Source organism: Cygnus atratus, chromosome 4, assembly GCF_013377495.2.
Source record: "Cygnus atratus isolate AKBS03 ecotype Queensland, Australia chromosome 4, CAtr_DNAZoo_HiC_assembly, whole genome shotgun sequence".
Lineage (NCBI taxonomy): Eukaryota > Metazoa > Chordata > Aves > Anseriformes > Anatidae > Cygnus > Cygnus atratus.
This window is the reverse complement of record NC_066365.1, coordinates 24268642-24295069: the sequence shown is the minus strand read 5'-3', so window position 1 is coordinate 24295069 and position 26428 is coordinate 24268642. Positions and strand designations below refer to the sequence as shown.

General features: G+C 34.3%; 1 protein-coding gene across 1 annotated transcript in view; it reads right to left on the bottom strand.

The window, feature by feature from the left end:
* Window positions 1-5177: 5177 nt before the first annotated feature.
* Window positions 5178-26428, bottom strand: part of GPM6A (glycoprotein M6A) — a gene marked incomplete at its 5' end in the record, with an annotated part of 36079 nt that continues 14828 nt past the window's right edge. Inside the window, 5 exons of the mRNA XM_035557916.1 lie at window positions 5178-5735; window positions 12184-12249; window positions 13485-13561; window positions 15032-15185; window positions 25668-25824. Coding sequence (XP_035413809.1) covers window positions 5583-5735; window positions 12184-12249; window positions 13485-13561; window positions 15032-15185; window positions 25668-25824 — 607 coding nt within the window. The remainder of the gene's footprint in view (window positions 5736-12183; window positions 12250-13484; window positions 13562-15031; window positions 15186-25667; window positions 25825-26428) is intronic.

Sequence of the window (26428 nt, the reverse complement as noted above, 5' to 3'; positions counted from 1 at the left end):
TCTGACTTTATTCATTTCTGTTCATAAAATGGACCCTTGCCACAGTGGGACCAGGATTGTGTCTGTGCAGTAGTAGCCCTCTTCTGCATCATCCACTGATCTGCTTTAAATGACATAAGCTCTACCTGCTTGTTTCATGCTGCTGCACATGTAACACATCTGCTATGCCATCACATTATTCATGCTGGGAAGGGAAACCAAGAGCACACGGCCACACCACCAGCTACTTGGTCCTACTGTGACAATTAAAGGCAACTTGCAGATACAGGTTTCTCTCAGCCATCTGTTCTTTTAAGGATAAATATGTCTTGGAACTGCCCAAAATTAAGATTTTCCAGACATTATATGCCTTTTTTTTTTTTTTGTAGTATGATTGGGACCTAGTGGCAAAATTTCAGTTGTTGCTCTGTTATTGCTGAAGCTGTGGCAGCTGCTGCAAAAAGAGCTTTTCTTTGTCATCACCTCACCACTTCTAGAGGAGATACACCTACTCCCAGGTCATCCCTTCCAACCAGGGAAATTTCAGCAACACTGATTCAGATCAGAATCGCCAATTCAAACACCAACCAAGATTGTCTTTCCTGGGCCTCACATATATCTGGCCTGATATCTTGACATGAGAGGAAGGAGTCCACAACAGCTTGTACAATGTGGGCAGAACAATTTTCTCAGAACAAATTTCTCCTTGCAGAGTAGCTTCAGCATTCCTGGCTAATGGTCAAACTATTGCAAGCCAAAGATGATCCACTTCTCTACCAATCACCAACCAATCACCATACCAGCAGGTATCACTTACCTGTTGCCATCATTACTAATAACTGTTAAATCCAGGAATAACCCTCTGAAGCTTTGGAATCCTCTGCAGATATCTGAAACAATAAGAAACTATAGTTGATAACCTCAGAATTCAGAAACTGTTGGAGTTCCTCCCTTCTAAAGAATAAAAGTCAGAAAAAGTCAGAAAGAGCTGATAAATATATTAAGTGCTGACCTCTTCAATTGATAATCTATCTACCCAGAATGTTGGAAGTGCCAAAAGGGGATATCACCTGGAGACATAAATCAGATTGCCACCTAAATAGTGTTTATTTGCAGCATTTCTGTGCAACCCATTAGAAATAAAATGCTGCTTATAGCTAAGAGTGAGCTTGCATAAACAACACCACTCCTCTCCTGGGATGGAATGTATCATAGTCTGCTCTTTTATGGCTTAGTTGAATTGTGATGTGGTCTCTTCAGAAAACCAGCTATATTAATAGTTGTGGTAATTCAGAAATTAATTTGACAAATGCGTTGGAACTTAACAATGAACAGAACTATATAAACATTTGTCATTGATTATTATAGCAGGTACATTACAGAAATGTTCTGTCCTAAAATCTACCATACCAACTGTAGATGAATGCCACCATGAGTAGGTTCAACAAATACTTTTGATCAATGTCTGAAGTCAAATTATTTTCCCTTAAGACCTATCTAAATGAAGTTATTAATTTAACCCTATTACATTTTTAATTTATTAATTAATCCATTTTAGTAGTTTAAGAAATTATCTGGAACATGGTCAGCTGTGTTACATTGAAATCTATGGGATAAGACTAGAGTTGGTTTTTTGTTTGTTTGTTTCTTTTCGCTTTTTTTTTAGACGGGGTGGGGAGTCATTCACCATTTCTACTTTTGCTAACATGAAATTGGCAAATTTCAGTGTCTCTTGTTTTTAACTATATAGACAAACTACGTGATACATTGACTTCAGGTGTAAGGCTGGCTTAAAAATCACCCTTCTCTCCATGCCTGTTGTGGACATTCATCCCCACATCTGCGGTGTATTTCACCATTGCCAAAATCATGCTGATGTAGATTTCTGTGGCTTTGCTGAAAACAGAAACACTGATATGATCCTGTTGATATATAAAATACTTTGGGAAGGGAAGGGAAGGGAAGGGAAGTTGATAGGGATAGAGATAAACAGTTGGGAAGGTTTTGTAACTCAAGCACTTTTTGCATCTATTTTGTAACATGCTATTAGCACTATTGGTTACCCATCAGTAGTGCTAATAATCAATAGTGCTAGTATGCTAATAATTGATTAGCAATGGTGCTAATAACACTAATGGCAAACTATGAAGAAAATAAGAAACTGAGGGCCTAGGGTTGGGAAATTCTTAAACTGGAGTCTTCATTGAAGTACATCCTTTTCTGCAGCAAATAAAAATAAAATAAATCAAATAAAATAATACTGTACCAAACATTTATCTACAATTGATTTTCTCATTTCTGAAAAGCACAATAGTCACAGTTTGACTAAGCACAGAAGTGTCTATAGAAATCAAGATCCATGAAATCTACCTCAAGATAAGTTAGCCTTGGCTGCCAGGAAGCAGAACATTTGGAATGTACCAAATATGTGTATACTTTGAAGTGAACCAGTTATGACTGATGTGTTGTGTTATGGGAAGCTCTGCTGCTCCCTTGGCCTGTGCTACTGATGAAAAATTGCTATTGTGGAACACGCTCTCATCAAGAGCACAAAAAGAGCTAAATAACAGCTAGTTAAATGAGAAATAAACACATCTGGGATTTATATCATGATTATTTTTCCTTGTTATCATGTTAATTGGCACAGACACAGACAACATTTTCTTAACCATTTAAATTATGTTACATGCACGCAAGTAATGCAGAATTGTTGTCAAGGTTTTAAAGCATTAGTTACTGTAACTTCCAGGTACCAATATCTTCAGTAGTCTTCACGTTGATGCCAGACCAGCTTCTTGTAAGCTGTTCCAAATGAGACCTCAGTAATGCCAATCTTGTGCAGTTGTTCTCATGACTGACAGGTTAAAATTATAACAAGTATGTCCAGGCAAACTTGCTCTTCCTAGACTCTGGCATTCTGATCTTATATATATATATATATATATATGTTACTCTCTTATTCTTAGTATATATCATTTCTGATCCTAAATGTTCTCTAAGACATTTGAAGAAATCTACACATTAGGAATGGTCAGGAATTTTAATGAAGTACCCATATTACCTATAACTGAATTTCATATCATGGGAAAGCTGCATATTTTATTTTTACCTGTATGTGATTAGACAGAGGTACAGTCCAGAGAGAATTTAGAGTCATGAAAGGTATGAAAATATCACTCTTGGTTTTGGATTTTCTTTTACATCTTCCATTGAAATGATTTTTTTTTTTTTATCATAAATTTGACAGAGACATGTTCTATAATACATGCAACATCTCCAGATTATTTTTTCTAATTTTATTTTTTGCTCTCATAATTTCTGCCAGAGGATCTATATCCTACAACATCTGAAAGTGGACTGTACAAAAAAATATACGCAACTGAGAACACTGTTCCAGTAGCAAGGGCAACAGAAGGAACTAGCTTCTTCCACTTCTGGTTACAATGATTCGGTAAGTATAGGCAAAGAAAAAAATTACACAACACAAACAATTAATAAGTACACAAAGTACACAAGTGTCTTTATTACATTTTTGCAAGCACTTTGTTCTACATTTCAAAAACGCCACCATCAAGCTGTTGGCACATTTATGTACAAAACAGATTAATTGTAATGCCTGCTACAAAGCATTCTTTGTGAAAATACAAACTCTAATACCAGAGAAGAGCCAAAAGCATTAACATCATTACATGAGTTTAAAAGACATAGTTTTAAAAATCAGCACAAACGTTTTAAGACACAAAACAGAAACACTACAATATAGAATCCAAAAGAGAGGTTCCTAATACTTTTTGCAGAACTGTAATACTGGTACTGCACATTATCAGAAAACTGTTGACCCCATAGGACAGCCTAAGTGTTAAAAAAAATAATAATAAAAATAAAATAAAAATAAAAAAGAAAAAAAAAAGATAAAATCAAAAACACAATCAAAAAACAAAACAAAACAACCAAAAGAAAAAAAAATCAGTCAGCTAATACTATTTATTGCATTATCATGCCACAAATAACTATAGTATTACCCTCTACTTACTACAAGAATTGTTAAAAATTACTGATGATGCATGACTAATAATAGTACAAAGAAGAGTTTTACTCAAGATATTTTATTAGAAATGCACTTACACTGAGAGAGAATTCACAATGGTCCAATAAGTGCACAAAACTACCTAAGATTTTTAACACTGACAAAAATGTCTTGTCAGGCTACTTCACTTTAAAAGACATTTTACAGCATTCTTGTAGCATTAGAAATAGGCAAAAAAAAAAAAAATCCACCAAATTTGGTCCAATAATACAGATTTTGTTTAAATAGGGGTTTTTGTTTCATTTTTGATACAGGTAATTCTTTCAAATTAAGATGACCTATCTTTCTGATACCATTTTCCTATCAAAATAAATGTTCAAATATATTACTACACTTTCAAATAATAAGCTCTGTAGTGGTCTTTCACCTTACTTTAACATAATACAGGTAAACAAATATGTGTAGGAAAGCTAGAAGCCAAGCTATAACATTTATGGAAGTATTCTTTAATATATCTTGTACAGTTCAGACAGGTGCAATCCATTTAAATTTTTAAAGCAGGTAAAAAGACTTCTGACTCCTATGGTCACTGTATTTTTGATATATTACTTTCATAAATGTAGCTAAGCAGTAATTTCTCACATCATCACATGAACAGCTCCAATTTAGCATAACCATCATTGAATTAATTAAAGAGAGATCATTCTGTAAAAAACTATGGATAACTATATCACTTAATTAACAACTGTCTATATACCATAACTCTTTAACAGGTAACCGTGGTATTGAATTCCTTCAAAAGGCAAGTGGCCATGCATTGTTAGCACCACGGTCTGCATGCTCACAATACAAACAGGAATTATCACCCATGGAACTTGGAACAAGAGAATATTCTTTAAAAACATCAATAATAATACAATGTTAACAAAGATAAGAAGCACTTTTTTTCTTTTTTTTTCTTTTTCCTTTTTTTTTTTTCCATTTTTTACCCACTATTACAAATTTAGAAATTGCACCTTTGATTGTTTAAAACTTTCTTAGGACCTTCATTCAAGTTGATCAGGGTCCATCTGGCAAGATTTCCAAATATAAAGGAAAGTCATCAGTGTTTTCTTTATATATTGTACATCATGTACAATGGTCCCTTTGAAGTATACCTGTAGTTAAAGTAGTTATTGAACTCAAAACTAAAAAGTATAAAAAGCTATCTTTTTTTTCCAAAAACATATAAGAAACAATGCAAAAGGTGTTATGCATAACACATACAAAGTGATTAAAAAAATCAAACACATATTTGTATTTGACAGTAGTTTAGTATCCTTCATCTAGCAGAACTAATTAGCTTAACAGGATTCAGGAAAGGCTATTTAGGAGCTCTGTGGTAGAGAATGGTCACACAAAGTAAGAACTAATTAAAAAACCAAGTGCTAGACAACCAAGAATTGTATATGAGTGATATGTAAGTCACCCAAACTATCTTTTGTGAGAAGCACTTTCAATTGTTTTTAAAATGATTGGATGACCTTTAGTTAAACAACAAAGCATTCACATGTTAGAAAGTAAGAGAAGGATTCTTTTATGTGTAAGCATTGAGCCTCTCTTTAGAGCGAGTAGAATGAATATCATGAAGCTCTTGCTCTTCCTTTGACTTAATATCCTCATATTTTTGCATTCTGCAAGCATCTTTCACATAGGCCCAGTTGGCAGACAAGACCATGAGATAATGGACCTGTAAGAAAGGTAACATGGAGTTAGGCACCAACAGACCTAGTCAGAATACAGCATGTTCACGCTTCAAAAACTACAGGATCGAGTTTGGGATTTTATCAGAAGGGAGGCATTGCTAAGTCAAGAAGTAGTAGTACAGCAATATGACACAAAGTTCAACCCTGAGGTTTGTTAATCCTCAAATTACTTAGCTCATAGCTGAGTTACTGTTAGTGTGACTAGCAGTTGGTAGCAATGAGTGTAAAAAATTAAAAGAATTGAAATTCAACAAATTTCACCAATTAAGTAAGTCTGTAAATCTATGTGGAGAAATGCCTTCTGGTAATTTCTTTCAGAGTTTTACCTACTGAATCACTATTTATTAAAGCAGTTGCTTAAGACTGAAACTTGCCATAGATACTCTGCAGCCTTACGACTACGTATCCAATATAATTATGGAGAGATTTGCATTTTTCTTAAAGTTAGCATTGGCTTTCCATTTAGCCACAATTTCTTTCTTCTACCTACAGCTGTAGTTATTTCATCAACCTTTATTTATTTATTTATTTATTTTTAAAGGGAAAGAGAATTGAGAGTTTTCCAAGTGTTCCATCCAAAAACAAAATACAAAAAGATCTGAAAAGAAATGGAAAACGTCCCCTTCTTCTGGTGGGTATTGGAGATTGGATCTGACTTGCTTGCAGCCATCACAAATCACTAGATGAGCTACAATGATATATTCACAAAAAGCTTGGTTTATTTATACTAGCAAACAGGGAGGACAGGATGTCTATGAATACATTTCAGGATTAAACACCAGTTAAAGGATATTGGCAATTATGTCACATCAATAAATGTTTTCACTCAGCTTTGAGTAAATTTAATCTGAAAGTTAGTGAGAGGTATTTTAGCAGTAGAAAAACTACATTGTGCACTTGTTTTCCATTACAAATAGAGGATGTAAAATAGCCAATTCCTTTTGAGATGGAGCTTAGTTGTTTTAAAAATCACACAGTATGGATGTCAGAGCTTAATGACCTGATGATGTCCAGTCTTCTGAACGGTGGCAATTAATAAACAAATGAGTGAAAAATTCTAACACAAAGTCAGTAAAAAGGCTGAAGCTGTGGTCTCCAAGGAACTGCTTCCAAAAATACTTTTTTCAAAGTTTCTCCTTCAGAGGCTATCTGCATTCAGTCCCTTTTGTAGTTTGCTTAGTCTTCATAGCTGTGGCTGTCTACAGTTTAAATCTACAGTTTAAATCTATTCCAGCTATCTGTTTGAGCAGCAAGCTGCTCTCCTGTTCTTCATTTGACATGTGTCTGAGGAAAATGGTCTGAGTTGCAGAGTCATAAAATAGAAACAACTGTTCAGAGAAAAATTCCAAAATTCAAAGAAACAGGCTGGTAATCCTAATCATTTTGTCATCTCAGAGAATTACAATTTACAACCAATGAAAACACTGATGATATTTTTTTGAGGGCAAGATTTCAATTGAAAATAAAATATGAACCTCTCAAAAATAACATCTAAGTACACAGATGAGAATCCTAGAAGTGGAAGGTATCTGAGCAGTGTACTTACATCTTCCTGACATTTTAAAATATATAAACCAGAAAACTTTGCAGCTGAAGATTATGATGAAAATGGGATATAGGCCCCATGTGGGGAAAAATTCTTATAGACTCAAAATATTTGGTAATATTCCAGTATGAGTCAAATTTAAAACTAATGTCTTGTATTTTCATTTGGCATTTTTCTTGACTTTTCAAAAACTATAAAAAAGAAAAACTACTGTGAAAGTACATTGACCATTGATCAAAACTTCCATTTTGTTGGAGTTGTTGGAAACAACTATTTTAGCTTGTATAATGATTATAATCTCAAATACATATTTATGATATAATTACCTATATATTAAAGAACCCCACCACTTAAAAAAAAAAACAAACAAGTTCCTAGATAACATTATCACACAAAGGAGGTCATCTCTAAGTGGCTGTCTAATTGCATTTCACACTTCCCTGACCTGAGTAGCCTGAAGCCAGTGGGGCCCTGTCAACTCTTATTCAAATTGAAGCAGGGCAGCTTCCACAGTCTGCCTCAGGACGTTTCAATTACAGACATACAAAAGACAACGCAAGGTCCTTCCATACTCTGTGAAATGTTCCTGCCTGGATTTCTTCCAAAAGATAAAGTATGCTTCAACTTTTCAAATCTGTAGAATTTGTACCCAGTCTAGGAAGGGTTTGTTTGTTTGTTTCTTTCTTTCTTTCTTTGTTTTTTAGGGTTGCATTGGGTTGGGTTGGGTTTTTGTTTTGCTTTGTTTCTTTCATTTCCTCAGCTGGGCTAAAGTCTGAAGAACTTATTTTCCTCTTACCTGCATCTTATATCCTTCAAAAGAATACAGTTACACCTGGGGGAGAGGAACTAGCCCACTTATACATTTCCCTGCTTCTTTTTTCAGGATAATTGATCACCTCTTCAGAGAACCTCTAGAGGACATAACTAAACTCAGTTTATGTGGAATTTCAGGCAGAAGAATACTGCTCAGATAATACATTTCCCTTCCTTGAGAAGGGAAAAATGTATATATTATAATTCAGTTTTGGTGTAGTGGTGTAGTATATCACAGGTGGGATACTTAATAGCCAATCAACCCTTTGGGATGGCAGTGTTTACATTTAAACAACTTCATGTCATCTGGTTTCTATCTGGCACAACACTGAAAACAATAAAACTAATATGCATTACTTCAATGATCATTTGTGTATTCAGTTATTTCTATTCAGACACAAGTAAAAATATTAATGTTCAGAATCGTACATAACACAAATTTAGTATAGTTCAAAATCCTGGCTAACTTTTCTGTGCTCAAGACTCACATACAGTACCTACAACATAAAGAACACTTTTCAGGCTTTTTTTCATGTTCTGCTGAAGTCTAAGAATGATAATTTTTCAAAATAAACTATTTGACATTTTCCTTCTCTGCAAAATCAAGTTTCCCCTGCCATATAATCTTGAAAGTATGAGTTTTTCTATACTTCAACTAATTTATAGACCAATTCTCTTTTTGAACACAAAATAGCATTCTCTCTTGGAGACTAAACAGATATTTAATTAACTGTTTAAAAAAAAAAATCAACATTCCTATACAAACCTGAGACCAAAAGGGTATAAAGTAATAGCTATGGGAAAATTATTACTTATAACTAAATGTCTTTGCAAATTCTAACAATTTTTGGCTGGTTTTGCAAAAAACTTTTTCTAACATGTTGTATTTTAAAAATACGGACTAATGAAAAGTATCTTGCTGACAGATGGTCTTAATGTGTATGAGCAAACTGATTTCTTTGGTAAATTTGTCCATATCTCCAGAACTGATGATACAGTGAAGTATATCAATGTAATGACCAAATGTCATCTAAAAGACATAAAATGGTGATTTTACCATTTCAGTTATTCAGCAGTTTCATAGATGTTGCAGTATTACTCCTGGTTGGTAACAGATACAAAATGCTTACTATTTCAGTCAGATGGACTGTTCTTGTTTAAAGAAAATGTTTGTAAGAAATATTATCAAGTTGCAATAAATTCATGTGCTTTCCTTTTGTAAAGGACAGGTATTTTAATCTCATTTTTCTGTTAAGAAATCTCATTAAAATTCACAGACATGGAGACTTGCTACTCTTGTGAATATATACAAAGACACTAAACTAACTTCATCAACTTAATATATTTGTGTTTATTTTTGCAATAGCACATACAGGGAAGGACTTTGTTTCTCCAGTGACTTAAATGGCCTCTGCACACTTTGTTCTTTACCCTAGCCAACTGTTGACACCTTCTGCTGATTTGAGCACAGGATCTTTCTTCTTGCTATATGAGGCATTTAGGACACAAAATACATTCAACTGCTTGTGGTTTAGACTGGTGAGCAGCCATTTGCTCACTCCCCTCCAGATAGAGGGGGGAGAGAATTGGGTGGTGGTGGGGGATAATAACCATGGGTTGAGGTAAGAATAGCTTAAAGAAAAAGAAATAAAAGAAAGCAAACAAAAAACACAAGCAATTAATAATAAAATAATAATAATTTTAAAAAAGAAAGAAAATGATGCACAGTGCAATTTCTCACCACCTGCTGACCAATGCTCAGCCAGTCCACAAGCAAGAGCAGCCCCCCTGCTAACATCTCCAGCTGTTATTGCTGAGCATGCCACCACATGGTGCAGGACATCCCTTTGGGCAGCCTGGGCCAGCTGCCCTGGCTGCATCTCCTTCCAGCTCCTGGTGCACCCCCAACCCCCTCGCTGGCAGGGCAGCATGATGAGCTGGAAAGGCCTTGGCTCTGTGCAAGCACTGCTGTGCAATAACTAAAAACATTGGTGTGTCATCACCACTATTTTAATCAAAAATCCAAAACACAGCATCATATAAGCTACTAGGAAGGAAATTAATTCTGTCCCAGCTGAAACCAGGACACTCCCCTAAATTACTTCTCTCTTGAGAAATTAAACTTCCCTTAAAGAAAGGGAACCTGCTAATATCTGCTTGTCCAACTAAATTCTGAGCTTTCCCTCTTGTCTTGTCCCCAGTCTTTGGGCTACCATAGAGTGTGAAGCACACTGCCCAATCTATAGAAGTCGTCTTGTATGTCAGTTTTAAAATTATGACCATTGAAAAGTAGAATGTGCTAGTCTTTGCCTTGAGATAACCACAGTGTCAAAAACAAGTTAACAAATTCATGAACAAATAAAAATACAGACAACAGAGCTTCAAACATAACAAAGGGTAAAAAGACACATAAATCTTGCTAAGCAAACATTTACCAGCATTTGGACTTTACTAGCATTTGAACTTTACTAGCACTTATGTCCTTAACTTATATTTCTTCTTCTTAACATATATTTCTGTTGAAATCATCAGTGTTATCATGCCTGCTCTGTGCAGTCACAGAATCCAATAAAAAGCACATTTGGATAGGGGTAACCCTTAAAAAATATGATAATAGATGGGAGCCATCAAAATTCCTAGTGGATCAGTGCTTAGTGTAGCACATCTAAGGTATTTTTGATATGGTACTGTGAGCTTTGAAGGGTTTTTTAAAGCTTTACTGGAAGTATCATGTATTTGAACTTACATGGCTCAATGTACCTACTTAACTTGTTTCTACTGAAGGAAGGTATATTCAGTTTGTTTTCACTGAAAATCTTTTGGTAGCTGTACTGATTCAAAACTCTTATTTGAAATGCAAAATTGTTATCTGAACAAATTAGCATTTGATAATTACTAGTGAATATATTTCAAAACAATAATGCAGCACCAGAGAAATAATGTTTTCTTGGACATATTTTCATAATACTAATACATATATTACAATCATTACTATTTAGTCTTCATTTTTTTCAGCTGGAAGCAGAAAAAAACTGATTTTGGAAACTTGGCGAAATTATGAGTATAAAACACTACTACACTATTGTACATATTATTTGTGATTTGAAACAACAACAACAACAAAAAATTAAAATATGTATTCTTCTTTCAGCTCTCTCTGCTTTGTTGTCAGGGTGTTGTGTAATACTGAAAACACGGCAGGGAAGACCAAAAAAAATCAGTAATGCAACAGGAATATAGCTTCATTGAACATAGCTTCATTGAATATTGTTTGGTTGTCTCTTTTTATACATGTAATTCTAGGGTGAACAAAAATTCTAGGGAGAACAAAAAATGTATGGCTTTAGTATTCAATGAAAAAATATTAATAGCAATAGTAACAGCAATCACCACCACTAACAGTTCTCTTACAAAATGCATCAGTACAGAGTAACAGTACTTTTTCCTTCCATGTACCAACATGTACCACAGCAACCTACACCATACAGTACCCACTCTAAAAATATCTTGATGTTTGGGCAGACAAAGCAGACAAAGACAGAAGAGCAGGGCACTAGCTCACACACTTTTTTCTCATTGTAATATTCTCATTGGCAAGAATGTTGTCAAACCCAAGGCAATCTTTGTTATAAAATGGCAGAAATTAGTCCTGAAAGAAAAGATGACACATTCACATGCATGTACAGAACAGATAAAAAGACCCTGCTCTTAAAATAACAGCATGGTAATCCTATGAATACCCAGAAAGTATAGATCATATAAGGATATTATTATGGTCATGAGAGAGACACAGGGTTTCAGACACTTGTCTCAATACAGCAACAGAAAGGTAAAAATTCTTAGCAGGTACTTGACAGTGTTTTATATTCAAAGAGGTAGTCATGGTATTCTACTTCAAAGGGAATCCAACAATATAAATTAAAAAAAATAAAAATAAAAGGTAAGAGGTAGTATTGAATTACAGAAATATATTATACTAATAGCAAGCAAATTGAATAACTGATACTAAGCAACAATCAGAATGTATTAGTGATTCAGATGACAAAGGAAATAAGGGGTTTTGGGAAGCTTACCATAGCAATGACTGCTGCTCCAGCTCCAGCAAGTGCCACAATGAACAAGTGGAATGTCATGTTTAGCTGCAGAGGGGGACAAATAAAGGAACTTTTATGGTGGTAACATTAAATGAAAACTGAACAAAAAGTCTGAGTAACGTAGAGCAAATGACTACCTTCCTGCTACTACAAAAATAATGATTGCTAATACTTTTTCCAAATGATTGACATTACTACATGACATTGTACATGTGCCTGTGTTGTTACAATACTCACATCAAGGAAAAAAAGTCATAAAACATTTTTAAAAATTATTATTTAAAAATAAACAGACCCACTTTAAAAAAAATATTTTTACAGTACTATAGTTTCTTTAGTGGCAGTGACAGCCTAAGAAGAAACTGTTTCTGTTCAGTCACTGTAGCTTTCTAGCCTCATATACTGATTTAATTTCCTCCCAATTTTTCCAGTAAAATTTGTGTATAGTGCTTTAATAGAAACCAATTTACTTAAGTAATCCAAGTTGACCACCTTCCCCATCCCATCTCAAACTAAATAATTACATCTGTTTTTCATTTCAGTGATCTGGTTTACTCAGAAGTCAACATAGTGAGTGCTGACTGACCAGCCAGGGTTGCATTTTCTTAGATGCTTTTGGTATAAAAGAAGGCTTATTGTGTAACTTCATGCTAGGAATATTTATTCAGAGTAAGACCCAGCAAAACATTTAGTGAAGCACCTTCTGACTTCAGAGGGATCGAGATTTTAGTTTCTCCTTTTGTTTTATATAGGCATAATTTTGTCTGTCCTATCTTCATCCTGACCATATAAAAACAAAACCAAAAACCTCTGCTGCAATGAAATGGGAGGCCTTTGCCTAAAGGATAAACTACAAAGAAAAATGTACAAGGAGTTATTATCCTAACACACTGCAAAATTTGGTCAAATCCATTTGAAAACATTATTCTCTTGTCACAACAGTAATCAAGATCTTCAAATAGAGATTCCATATATAGACCTCTCCATTGTGCAGCAAGCGCATTAGCTTTCAAAAACATCACAGTAAATATATATATGACTTAATGGAATTCTTAAAAAAAAAATAAAATACAAATGTATTTAGAAAACTAACGGCTGGAGAAACAACACTGAATAGATCCAGTACGTGGTAAAAGAGCAGAAGTACTTGATGACTGTATTTTCCACTGGGCTTTTTTTTATCATTCTAGCAAGAACTGGAATATAAAAAGTGAGAAGAAGACATACCTATCAGTTATTTCCTATACAGGTTTGACAAAAGCATCATCACATTTACTCACCTCATTAGAGTCACACATCTTGATAAAACTTTCTGATGTGGTGCAAACCTTCTTTTCCTCTCCAATTGTGACAATACCTGGAGCAGAATAGATATTCACAGTATTTAGTGTCCCTAGCACATAGCTTTCTTGGCTTTGAAGAAGGCTGCTAAGAAATACAAATTCCTGGCTCCTACACAGAAATTTATTTAACAACAAAATAAAATCTTCCTAATTTCAGTCATCAGAAAATTAACACATCATCTATTCAGTAAAAGCCTATTAGGAAACATGTAGGCAATAATTTCTTGGCCAATTTAAAAAACAACAACAACAAAAAAAGTCTTTATTCCTTTATTCTATATTTTAATCAGCACAATAATCAAAACACCAGAAAATAATTTGCAGCCAGTGTAAACACTTACCATGCCAATATATTCATAAATATTCTCTACCCTCATGTTGGGAAATGTTCTGTATATTGTATTCAGATGTGTTGATCTGGTACAAAGCTTCATTCAAAAGTTATAAAAAAAACAGCACTACCCAAACACATACTTTATTTTAATAATAGTTTCTATCAGATAGAATAAACAGAATTTATACTGCTTACTTCAGCTAATGTCCATGTACAAAATCAAAGCATGAAAAAAATTGCTGTAACTGGTTAATCATGAAATATGGTATTTTTCTTTCTTGTTAGGAATGAGCAGATTTTACACTGAATTTATAGGAAACAGATATATTCACAGAACATACATTTTACATGTTTGTACCATATGCTCATTTTAAATAAAATTAATTAAAAAAAATAGCAAAACAAAAGCTCAGAGAGAAGTACAAATACTTTTGATGAGATCTGTACAGACAGTTGCTTTTTCAAGTCACCTGTCATATGGAGGCAGGAGGGGGCAGGCAAGTATAAATAAATAAAAAAAGATCCCTCAAGAAAACATCAAGAAAACAATAATTTTGAACTATTTTCTTTCAGGGTAAGTGAAATATTCAGCATTAACCAAACCCCTTCATTCTTAAGTAATACAGCAGTTTTATATCTTGAGAGCAATTAAAAACATACCACACATTTATATTAGGTGAAGGAAACAAACGAACGAGACTCACAGGAGTGTCCAACAAGAATAAGATTCAACAAAACTTTGTGGGCTGAGAAACCATCAAGATCAAAGTATCTAGACTTAAGTCAGTCTTGTGGCGGAACGGAAACGAGTTATCACCACTCCAAGAATTCTCAAGACTTTTTAGGATTCCAAACCCCCTTTTGTCCAAATTCCCCATCCTCCACAAACACACAGATGTCTATATTGCAATTTTTTTTTAAACTCCATAGCTCATCCTGTAGCCCCACTTTCTTCCTCCAGTAGCCTCATAGAGAGTTACTATATGTATTCTTCATCTTCATCAGGCCTGGAAATGCAGTGACTGATATACTGCTTTGACTTGTGGGTAAAATGGTAGAAACAGGCATTTTGGAAACACTGAAGCAGATCATCACAGATACTTGGAAATAAAGTAACGTGACATTTTCTATTGTGAAATCTTGCACGTACCATACTGGCGAAGATCCAAGCAGAGATTAGCTCCATCCACTAAAGTGGCATTTCGGCAAATGGTCCACAGATTGAAGTACATGTAAACAGGCAGAGAAGTGAAAGCCGTTACGCCAAGCCAGGCCAACATAAAGATGTATGTCAGCATAATAAACTATAGAAAAAGAGGGAAAAACAAAACTAGTGGTAAGTCAGAATTTAACTGACACAATCAAAAAAAAAAAAAAACCACAAAAGAAAAAAAAAGCATTTCTGATTGTTTTCATCTTTTTCTTTGTTTACGTTATGGTTTGGGTCTGATAATCAAATCATGATTTGATCAAAGTGAATGACAGAGCACTAACATGATGTTTCTGAAGAACAAAGCAGTGATACTTCCAGAAATGCAAGCTTACTCCACATTCCTGTCACTCTTGGGTCTATGATTGATGCAAAGCACCACACCTAAAGTACTGACAGTACTGCATGCTTTCTGAAGCATAACTCTACGTCTCTCCCATCATTACTTCTTTAAGACAAGAGACTACTGTGTTTGGTTTTACTGCAATCTTTCATGATACAAAATAATGAAATAATGAAATACTATACACTATGCTTGTTTTTGCTGTTAAAATCTGAGTCTTAACAAAAATGAGTCATTATCCATGGCTATCACAGAATCTCACTAGCACTGAATCAGTGAGACCATCTATTTGTCACTTTGTTACTATATTTAGACTTATTTCAGATAGAAAGAAATACAAGGGAATTAATCACAGTGAACAAACTAGGGTGCTTACTGCTGTTAGTAAGGAATACATTAAATTATATGCTTTGTAATACGTATTCTCCAAAGGCTACACATTTTCTTTTTTTAGCCATGATCCTCCAGATTATAGCAATCTGCGTGTATAGCAATCTGCGTGTAGGAAGCATTGAACTCTCCTTGCCTTCTGGGCTGGTAGTTGCTGGCACACCCTGCCTCTGTAAATATGTAAGCATGCTACGTTACTACTCTGCTGCTAACCTGAGACAACTACCAGACACATTCATCAGTAACAAATTACCTTCTCATTTTATACTGTGGAAAGCATATGAAGATGCTACATGGTTAAACGTGGAAGATAAGTCAACTTCTAAATGTTGAATCCAAATAGCACCAAGATTTGATGGCTTCAGAAATGCTGATGAATCTAATCAGACTGCTGAAACAAAAAAAATTTCAGCACACTGACTTTTTTGTTACTGCTTGCCACAGAAAAACATTGAATCTGAGAATAGGAAATAAGGTCTATTTTTGAAAGCAGAATAAGCCAGTCCTCAATCTGCTTAAAATTAAACCTTAAAGAGTAAATAAAGGGAAAATGGAAAACACTTTGTATTTCTGTCTAAGGCAAGATCCCTCACATTAGGTGAGAAAGGAACAAGCCTAATATAAATGTGGGTTTTAGTTATTGAAACCAAATAATTTCAGATGTGAAGTATTGTAAACAGTAGTGAAAATCATTAGAAGCATAGCTTGTCCATCTGGACCTGTTCAGCCAAAAAAATGCAAAGCAACAAAAGGTTTGAATTTTAGGTGAGGAAGTTTTATTACTTTGATGATATGGGATGGGCATTGTCAAGCATTATTAAAAAGACCTTAATTTGATTTACCTTAACTCACTTCCAAAGAATATTAACTAAAATCCATTTTAATTCTGAGTAAGTGTATTTACATAGGGATTTAATGTAGTTTAATTAATCCAGTTTCAAATTCGATTCAGATTAATTTTCCTGATTGACCCTAGAGACTTGTCCCTAGAGACTTTCAGCAGTACTTTGAAAATCTAGAGAATTTACAGCACTAAAAATAACTATCAGAAGGATGCAAGAAAGTAAATGATATAGGTGAATAAAGAAGAGAAGCATTTTTTCTTCTCTCCGTGTTAGAGTGTTAAAGCTGATGAGCCAACATCTGGTTCAACCCCAGGCACTCATTTACAAATAATTACTTGGAAAAATACTTGGAAATGTTGATTCACTTAAGGGCTATGAATTCTCAACTGAAATGTTATGTCTGATCTTACTTTTTTATTATCGAGCTAAAGAGTTGCATATAGCTTTTCTAAAGTAGAAGCAACAGATAAGAAAGAATGTTCTCCATGTGTTCTCAGAACAAACTATAAATTCTCAGTTTATTATTTTATGTTCTCAGTTTACTGTTTTCTAGCAGTATTTTAAAGGTAAAGACAGCTTCCTTAGTTTATATGCTATGAGTTTGTCAAAAGCAGCTAAATCTGAGGCCTTATTTTTGAGCCTTTTTCTGAAATTTCTGAATAACATTTAAGAAATTTAGTACAGTACTCAGTGTAGAACTTGTATGATGATTTAACAGGCAGAAATAAATCCTTTATATTAGTTATATAACTAAATTGTTATTACTGTTTATAAGACTAGGATCCACACAGGTTCAGGAATCTTCCCAGTCTGTGATTACCACCAAAAGGAATAAAAAGATCAAGCTTAATATGAAGGTAACAATTCCAGTTTAATATTTGTGGTTGTCTCTATCTCTCCGTACTCTAGAACAGGAAGCTTGCTTAAAAATCTGTACTGACATAATGCAAAGCATTGGTACAACAAAGGGGAAAACCAGGGCTCATTATCCTAAAAATAAATAAATAAATAAATAAAATAACAAATGCCTGGGGCATAGAATAAGAACAGCAGAAATCTGTCAGATGATCACTGTTGGGAGTCACAGGAGCTGCCTGCTTAGAATTGCATGCTTGTTTATTTTCCTTTAAAAATATGAATCTTCGGTTTAGTGGCTCAGAAAAAGGGGATCAAATGTTGGTTTTATTTAAAAAAATATTTTACAAAAATAAGAACTTCATTTACTTCATTTTTCCCTCCTTTAGCCACTTCTTACTAATGGGCTGGTGGCCAATTATGCACTCAAATCCATGTCATAATAAAATAGAGAAATTTCCTTCTTTTCACATAAGAATATCTAAAGTGCAAAACTTCATGTTAAATCTATTGGAAGTTAATATCTGTCCCTGGAAGCTGCTACTACTGCTATCAGTGAAGGAATAATTATTGAAGCAATGCTATCAGTGATCTGGGCAATAACACATTTTCTGTTCTAGAACATTTTCTGCTGTAGGAGCAGTAAAATACAAAAGGTTTGCCTTGCACAAGTTATTATTTTCTAGCAACAGTAGAAGTTAGCTTATAAATTCTCATTATAGTTGAATGAAATTGTGAATATTTTTGTTTAAAAATCACAGGTGAAGGACAAAAACATATATATTTTTTAATAATTTCCTTTTTAATCTACTCTTTTTGCTCCAGAAGGCATATGAGAAATGCTTAAGGAGCCTGTTCACTCCAGGAATTAAATTCAGAACTCAGTCTCTGAGATTCAAAGGGATCATTCTCCTTTGAAGTAGCATTCTACCATGTGACAAACCAAAGACTCATGAAATAGCAGTACGGTATCTTTAAGAGGTACCACAATTTGTTCTTTACTACTCTGTGTATTTTATTTGTAGGGAAAATGACTTTTTCTGGTCAGCTCAGTTTTCACTGTAAGAAGCCAAACACACAAAATAAAGTGGAAACAATAGAGAAATTCATTTTACAAACAAGAATAACTGAAGTAGATAATCATGCTAGTGAAACAAATCTTTACCCTTTGAAGTAGTTAAATTCTTGTATCACCTTCATGGCTGGTAAAACCCTCCCACCAGGTTTTACAAGCTTTCCATTGCTAATAACAGATGTCATGAATTATCAAAGCAAGCAAGTCGTCAACCCTTTAGGAAATATTTTACTATAAAATCTCCACAGATGAGTGTCAGTAAGTGGAGATTTCATAGTACATTCTGAAATGATATGTATACAGCACAACAACTTTCATGGCAGTCACAGCTGGGTGGAATGCTGTTTCCACTGAAAACATTAACAAAACTGTCTGTTTTAATAACCTGATTTCAGGTACTCCTTTCTTTTTAAAATCTATGGATACTGGTCCCATGAAAAGCATACTGATTGACTTTCTAATACTGTTCTTATTTTAGTTTTGTTTAAAATATTTTAATACCCCCTAAAGAAATATTTTATGACTGCTTCAGTCACTATGGAGACAGAGATTACAAAATGTTTAAAAATTCTGTTACTACAAAGAGATGGATTGAAATGCAAACAAAGTAAACTTGAGTTGTTACTCTAGTCATTTTACTGTATGAAGACATTGCTGCTCATTACAAAATAAATAAATTGATCTATATATACAGAAATACAGCAACAAATTCAGAAGTGCCTGAAAAATTGCTCAACTCTAAAAACCTGTTGCTATGTAATTTTATCTGTTGCAAACCACTCAGTACTAACATCTATACTTGTTCTTAATTTAGTCATACACTTATTTTATATGAACTCCCTGACATGAGCTCTAAACCCAAAGAGTTACAAAAAGATGGATGCCTTGCTGTGTTTATATCTCATTTAGATTTATTATCTACTGTGATACACCCATAAAATGTTCTTGTTTATTTTCAGCTTGATGATCTAAGATGTTCCTTCCAAACCTCTTCACAGGTTTAGAAACTCTCTTCTGCAGTTTGCAGATGGCAAATCATAAGCATGAACAGGAATATCTTTTCAATTTCTTTCTAAATTGCTCTGTCTCTCTAATGTCACACTTGTATTCAATCATCTATAGATTTGATTTCAATGCTAATAAAAACCTAATTATACAGATATCTTTAAACTCACTGATATATCAATGTTTAAGATGTTACAGATCATTGTTTGTCATCCTAGCTATCCTCCCTTAGCATTCAAATGCTTTCTTCTTACACCCGGTAGGAAATCTAAATACGTTTAAGGACTGTTAAGGAGCTTACAACCAAATGGACTCCCCAGTATTCTCCATTCTGTGCTAACTAGCATTTCCTACATTCATGCCTCATGCCTCATTCCTGAATAGAAATAAAAGATGAAACATGAATATTTCCACTTATCTCATTTTACATATAATGCTGCTGGAATAAAGAGACTGATGTTTTGATAGTACTGCTAAATGTGCTATGAATCACAGAAAATACACACTTGCAAAGTATTTTCTGCTTGTTCTAGAATATCACACTCACTACTCCTAACACTCACTTGTTGGTCTTTTATTATTGCCTCTACAAAACATGTTCATCCTCTCTATCTCTGACATGTTATATTCCTAGGCAAAGCTCCAAGATTCTTGTTGAAACATGGTTACATTTCATGCTATGTTATTACTGTTGCGTAGTTGATTCTTCTTGGCTGGCATTCAAGTCAACTGTTTCAAGAGGGGAAAAAGAAAAAAAAAAAAAAAAGCCAGTAATATTGCAATATTAGTCCAAATTTCTTTTAATAGTGGTGCAGACTGTAACAGCCAAAATAACTTCTCAGGTTTGCTTAATTGCAGTTCATTTACATAGTAAATAGTTGCCAATGTGACATTCTCTAGATTGTTAAAATCTGTTACCAGAAAATAATCAAATCCTTGAAATTTAAACTTTTTAAGCATGCATTTAATGGGACTGGTTTTTAAACACTTATATTTCATAAATATTTTAAATGGAAGAAAAACTGATCATGATAAAATTAAAGTCAATTATCACCATTACTTTCCTCTTTTCGGCTGCATGCATTTTTTTCTACAATACCTTTAAATTCCTTCACTTAAAGGTTAAAATATTCCAAACATGATGTCTGATGCTTTGAAATGAGTTAGTAGCCTATAAAAAAATGTTTAAATTTCTGATGTACTGTGAATTGATTTACTGGTAGAAGTGGGGGAGAAAAATTCCACAGCTGCATCACAAATACAAAAAGAAGATTTTCTAACAATTTCTTTCATGTTATTGAAATTTTGCTTTGTAAATAAATCTACTACATAACCACGAGAATGCACTCAGTTTGAAAAAGATGGATCTGCAATGATGGATGACTAGGTTTTCCCTGAAGATTTTATAATTTATCTCTGTGGTACTTTCTTGTAAACAATATATTTGATTTTATTATTTCTGAAATGTCTTTATTATGTTGATGGTTTTGTAGCATTATGCTGCTTAAAATTTTTAGCATTAGGTATTCTGTGTGTCATTTTTTGTAGTCTGATAGGTTTCTGAAGTCCTACATAGAGCATTGGACCTTATCTGCTGTTTAACAGCAGCAGAATTTCCTGTCTAGTTTTGCAGTCTTCCAGACAGGATTTTTTTTTCTAACACAGTGATGGTTTCAAAACACTTCTTTCTCATAGTTAGTTTGACATTTGGAATTACTTTTTCTCAAAATGTGTATGCTTACATTTTCACATTCTCAAAGTTTCCCTCGTCTTTTTCTTCTTTTTAGTGATGTTTGCAGTAGATCAGCTTGAGACTGGAGAAGCCTATGAGAGAATCAAGTGCTATGGACCTTCCCTTTTCTTGTTTGCTGGCTTCCCAAGCAATGAAAGTCAGTGACTGAGCTTTTAATCAGCCAGAAGATTCTAAAAGTGTGACCATTCACACTTCTGAGAAGTATTACCTTCCTGAGACTGCAGGATCTTTGTATTGCTGCTCAAGCTACTGAGATTTTCTTCATAACCACAGTATGATGGAACTTATTATTTGATGTTTAGAAATTGTTAAAGCTCTTCAGCTGAAAGAAGTATATTGTTAAAAATACTTTGCGTTGCTGACTAAGCCTAACCAGCTTAACCTGAATGCTAATCATTACATATGACTAAAAGGGTACAAGCAGTGAGGGAATAAATTTAGTCCACAAAATACTACAGGTTACCCCCTTCTTCCTGGGCAAGCAGGCCCAGAAAACATTTCTCAGTTATTACCAAGAAAATACACCTATAAATATATGAGACATCAATAGCAAGATGCAGTTCATATGAAGAACAAAAAGCTGAATATGGTTTTGGCAGATTTTGGTGATAGCAGTTTTCTGTGGGAGAACTGAGAAACAAACAGGCTAGAAAACACAGAGAGTGGATAAAGAATGCACCTTTGACCATTAAAGTGTGAATTTATGATAATGCCACTGACATTCACATGTTTAAAGAACTATAAAAAGAGTAAGATGTCTACATGGAGTGAAAAAGACAAAGGCAGCCAGGTGAGAACAAGGTTCAGGGATGATCATCTGATGAAGTATTCAAGTTAAAACTGAGAAGGATAATCTAAACCTGGGGGAAATAAAACTAACAGCTTGACTAGTTTTTGATGTCTCATAATAGAAAGACAAAGCCTGTGCAGAAAGGTTAACAGGTACCACAGTCAAGCACACTTTGGCAACATATGACAGCACTTTTTCAGGAAACAGTTCCATCAACAAAAATTGCTTATTGTCTGGGCTTACATGCCAAGGAAAAATGCTGTCCTCAAAGTGAAAGATGTACTTAGAGCACAAGTTAATGCTAAAACAATTTTGTCCAGTTTATCACTGACAATAAAAATCCTGTCAGCGAGCAACAAGCACAAGAGAATCGGACAAGCTGCTAGCAAGGCATGTTATGATGCCTCAGACACTCCTCTATTGAAGGAAGCAATGAAGTCTACAAACAATAAATGATCTCTGTATAAAACACGCAGTAAGTTATGTGACAAAAGGAATGATCAGACAAAATTATGATTTTATGTGTGATATCCCTGAGCGTGAAAAGCTGGAAATGTAAAAATAAAGAAAAAATAATCATAAAAAAAACAAGTCAGATTACAGAAATAAAACAGACTGAAGCCATCTATAAATATATAACAATTTTTGGAGCTCATTGCAGAAGATTTCTACAAAGTATGTCAGACAGAAATAAAAAGAAAAAACTTACATTCACCGTTCTTTTTAAGAAACCATATCTGTATTAACAAAGAAGTTGGAAAAGTAATGGCATAAAAATGAGAGAGACACTTAATAACCACTCAGACATGTCCTGAATTATTGTTAGGGCTTTTCCTTCCTATTTCAAGAATAAGCACAGAAGATTACAAGGAAGCCAGTCTTCTAAAGAAATTCCAACACTGGTCTAGTGTCCAGAACTAACAAGGCTTCCAGAAGGCATAAAACCATCAATACATTTTATTTTTACTAATTCTAGAAGCATTTAGATAGCAAGTATTATTTACCTAAACTTAAATTAGGGGGGTAAAGTGGGATATATCCTACCTAAACTTAGACAGTAGACTGAAGTGCTTAATTTAAAAGAACTAACTTATAAGACTTAAAGCCTATTATCTTTGCTGGAAAAAAAAAAAAAAAAAAAAAAGATAGTCATTTGCAAAAAAAACCTCAGCTTATCTGGGAAAATTTCTGTAACCTTCTCTCCTTTGAGCCCCTAAAGGGGGCCTACAGGAGAGCTGGACAGGGACTCTTTATCAGGGAGTACAGTGGTAGGACAAGGGGGTCTTTTAGCTTTAAACTAAAACAGGATAGATTTAGATAAGACATTAGGAAAAAAAATTATTTGCTGTAAAGGTGGTGAGGCACTGGTACAGGTTGCACAGAGAAGTTGTAGATGCCCCATTCTGGAAGGTTCCCTGGCCTTCAAGGCCAGGTTGTATGGGGCTTTCAGCAACTTGGTCTAGTGGAAGGTGTCTCTGCTCATGGCAGGGGGGTCTTTAAGGTCCCTTCCAACCCAAATCATTCTATGATTCTATAACTACTGAAGAAGCATAGGCCCTTATCTTTGCAACCTCAGAGGCATTCCAAGTGAGGGGGGGATACATCTGTGTCATAACATATTCCCTCTGAAAATGACTTTTCTGCTAGCTTCTGGATCATTTGTGACAATAATTTGTGATTTTGGTTTTGAACTATGCAATTTGAAAGGTCAGATCAACATATGAAGCTCACCTTACCCATTTCTTGTCAGTGGCTGAGCCATTTAAAGCATTCACTATTTAGCATCTATGTGGATAGGAGTTTTTTTTGTTGTTGTTGTTAAATGCTTTCCATAATGAAGATTGGATTAAGGGAGTTAGACCCATAAATATATCTGCTTTATTGGAGAGAGATTTTCTGTTGTTCATAAATGAAGGAGCATTCTGTATGAAGCATTCTGCATCAGATACAGTAGTATTCAATCAGAAAGAAGATGCATCTGTCTGACAAGTCGGTATTTTACCACGAGAATACCCAGATATGGTATCTGATTTTGAGAAATGAGCTTCGTTTCTAGCATTCAGAAATGATGCAACTGCTCTGGGTGGGAAAGCCAGCTGAGCCTGCACTGAAATGTGTTCCTTCTGTTACACAAAGAATCAAATGTCAATATGGTGCAGTTTCACTGCCTCTAGAATAACTTGTCTGGTTAGGACAAGATGAAATGACACATTCACATCCCTCAGAGTTGTTTTTTCAAAACATTTGTGAATCTCTCACGGTTTTCCTTGCAAAGCAAAAATCTGTAAAGGTTTCAGAAATTTCAAATTTCATTTTTTAGTTTTTTTTTCGAAAAACATGGACAAAAAAAGCACACAGACATTCAGGTAGCCAATATAATTTTAAATAGCAGAAAAATCCCTTTCACACATTTAAATACAAGGTTCCTAAACACTAATATACAGAAGATAATACTAGTGAGTGCAACTCACAAGATTAAACATCTTTATGTAGAGACTTAACGTACATCTTTTAAAAGCTAAGATACCAAAAAAAAAAGTAGAAATACAACTGCCAGGACGAAACCTTAACCCAACATTTTTGACAAGATAAAAAGAAGTGCTTTCCCATTTCAAAACATTACATTTTCATAACATAAATTATGACAATTGTGGGAGGGCACGATAAGAAACTCTATTATTTTATGTATTGTTTATTGTCGTTATAGCATGCTATCCAGTGTACCTTAACACCCAGAGCTATCTGGCTACATTTAACCATTTGTTTTTCATCAGAACATACGATGTGCTGATACTCATGGTCTTTGCAGAAATATCCAGCTCCAACAGCTACCAAGTGTCCAGGCCTCTCACCTGAGATGCAGAATACTCAAAAAAAAAAAAAAAAAAAAAAAAAAAAGTAATGACTTACCTGATATTCTACAGGCCCACCTGGAGATCTTAAAATAATCCCAGGCCCAAACAGTCAGCCATTTCACTTCGAGAAACCTTTGTTTAAGTTCAAATTAGAATTTTTTGAATGAAGTTTTCCAGGGACATAAGTGAATGGCATCTTCAAGCCAGAGATAATATAGGAAGAAATAATAGGCTGTTTCTCACTTAAAAACAAAATGGAACTTGATGACAGGACTCAACTTGTCCCAAAGAGGAATGGGCAAGATTTCTAAACTAACAGGGAAAATATTAGTAAGAAAAATATTTCTTGCCTACTACAGGTGAAGGTATTATAAACTTTTGGTTGTGGCCCAACAAGCTTATATTGCTGAGAGAATACATTTTCCTAATCAGATGTTAGAATTAATTTATTCCTAAGTAACTATAGTTACTTTCTGATTAACCAGTATAGAGAGTACTTCTAATACTCTATTATCCATTGCTATGATTCTTCATAGCAATGTGATGCTACCACTGAAGTATCAGAAAATATTAAAGAAATAAAAATGAATAACATCACAATGCACTACAAACATATAAATCATGTTGAAATTCTCATAAGTACAAAAGTTGTCTTATCCACTTACCCAGGCACTGACACATCTGCCACAAGTGGTGATTTTGAAATCCCCATAGAGATCCTTGATGGCACCAGTTGTAAAGAATCCCTCCACCATCAGCAAAATGCCATATACAAAGAATGCAGCTGCTACACCATATATCACATACTTGAAGATGTCAATCCTGTATAGGAACAGCAAAAGTTATTTATCTGCATAACTATTTAAAGCTGACTCTGAAATTTCAGGGTGAAATAATCAGATTCTAAGCAGCAAAGTTTCTACTCTGGAGTCAGCCTAAGTGCTGATTTGCTATAATAACAGCTGAAGCTGAGGGCAGGAGTGAGCTTTGGAATAAAATAGCATTGATAGAAAAAACACTGGGACATTTAATTTAAAAAGTAAAAAAATGATTTGTGTAGGTTAGAGACCAATTTGTCAGAATAATTTGAAAGTCATTTTATTTTTCATTTAGATAAAGTGGCAAAGTTAAAACAAAAGAAAAAGGAAACAAGTACCTGGCACATCCCCTGAGTCACACAGTGCACCTAGCACTGAGGTTTGACTTCATTATAGACAAGGTATTTTGTCACAGTCTTCAATAAATCTTACTACGTGTACAGGTAGTTCTCAAGTTGCAATGCCAATCACTGCTATCTTCTCCTCATTATTCTTTTTCTGCTTATTACCTAATAGACAAAATGTCTGACACATAATAATGAAGTCTTTAAAAGAGATCCCTAACTTCAAACCAGAAACATATGTTTCTCAAAAACAGTAAGGTCAGA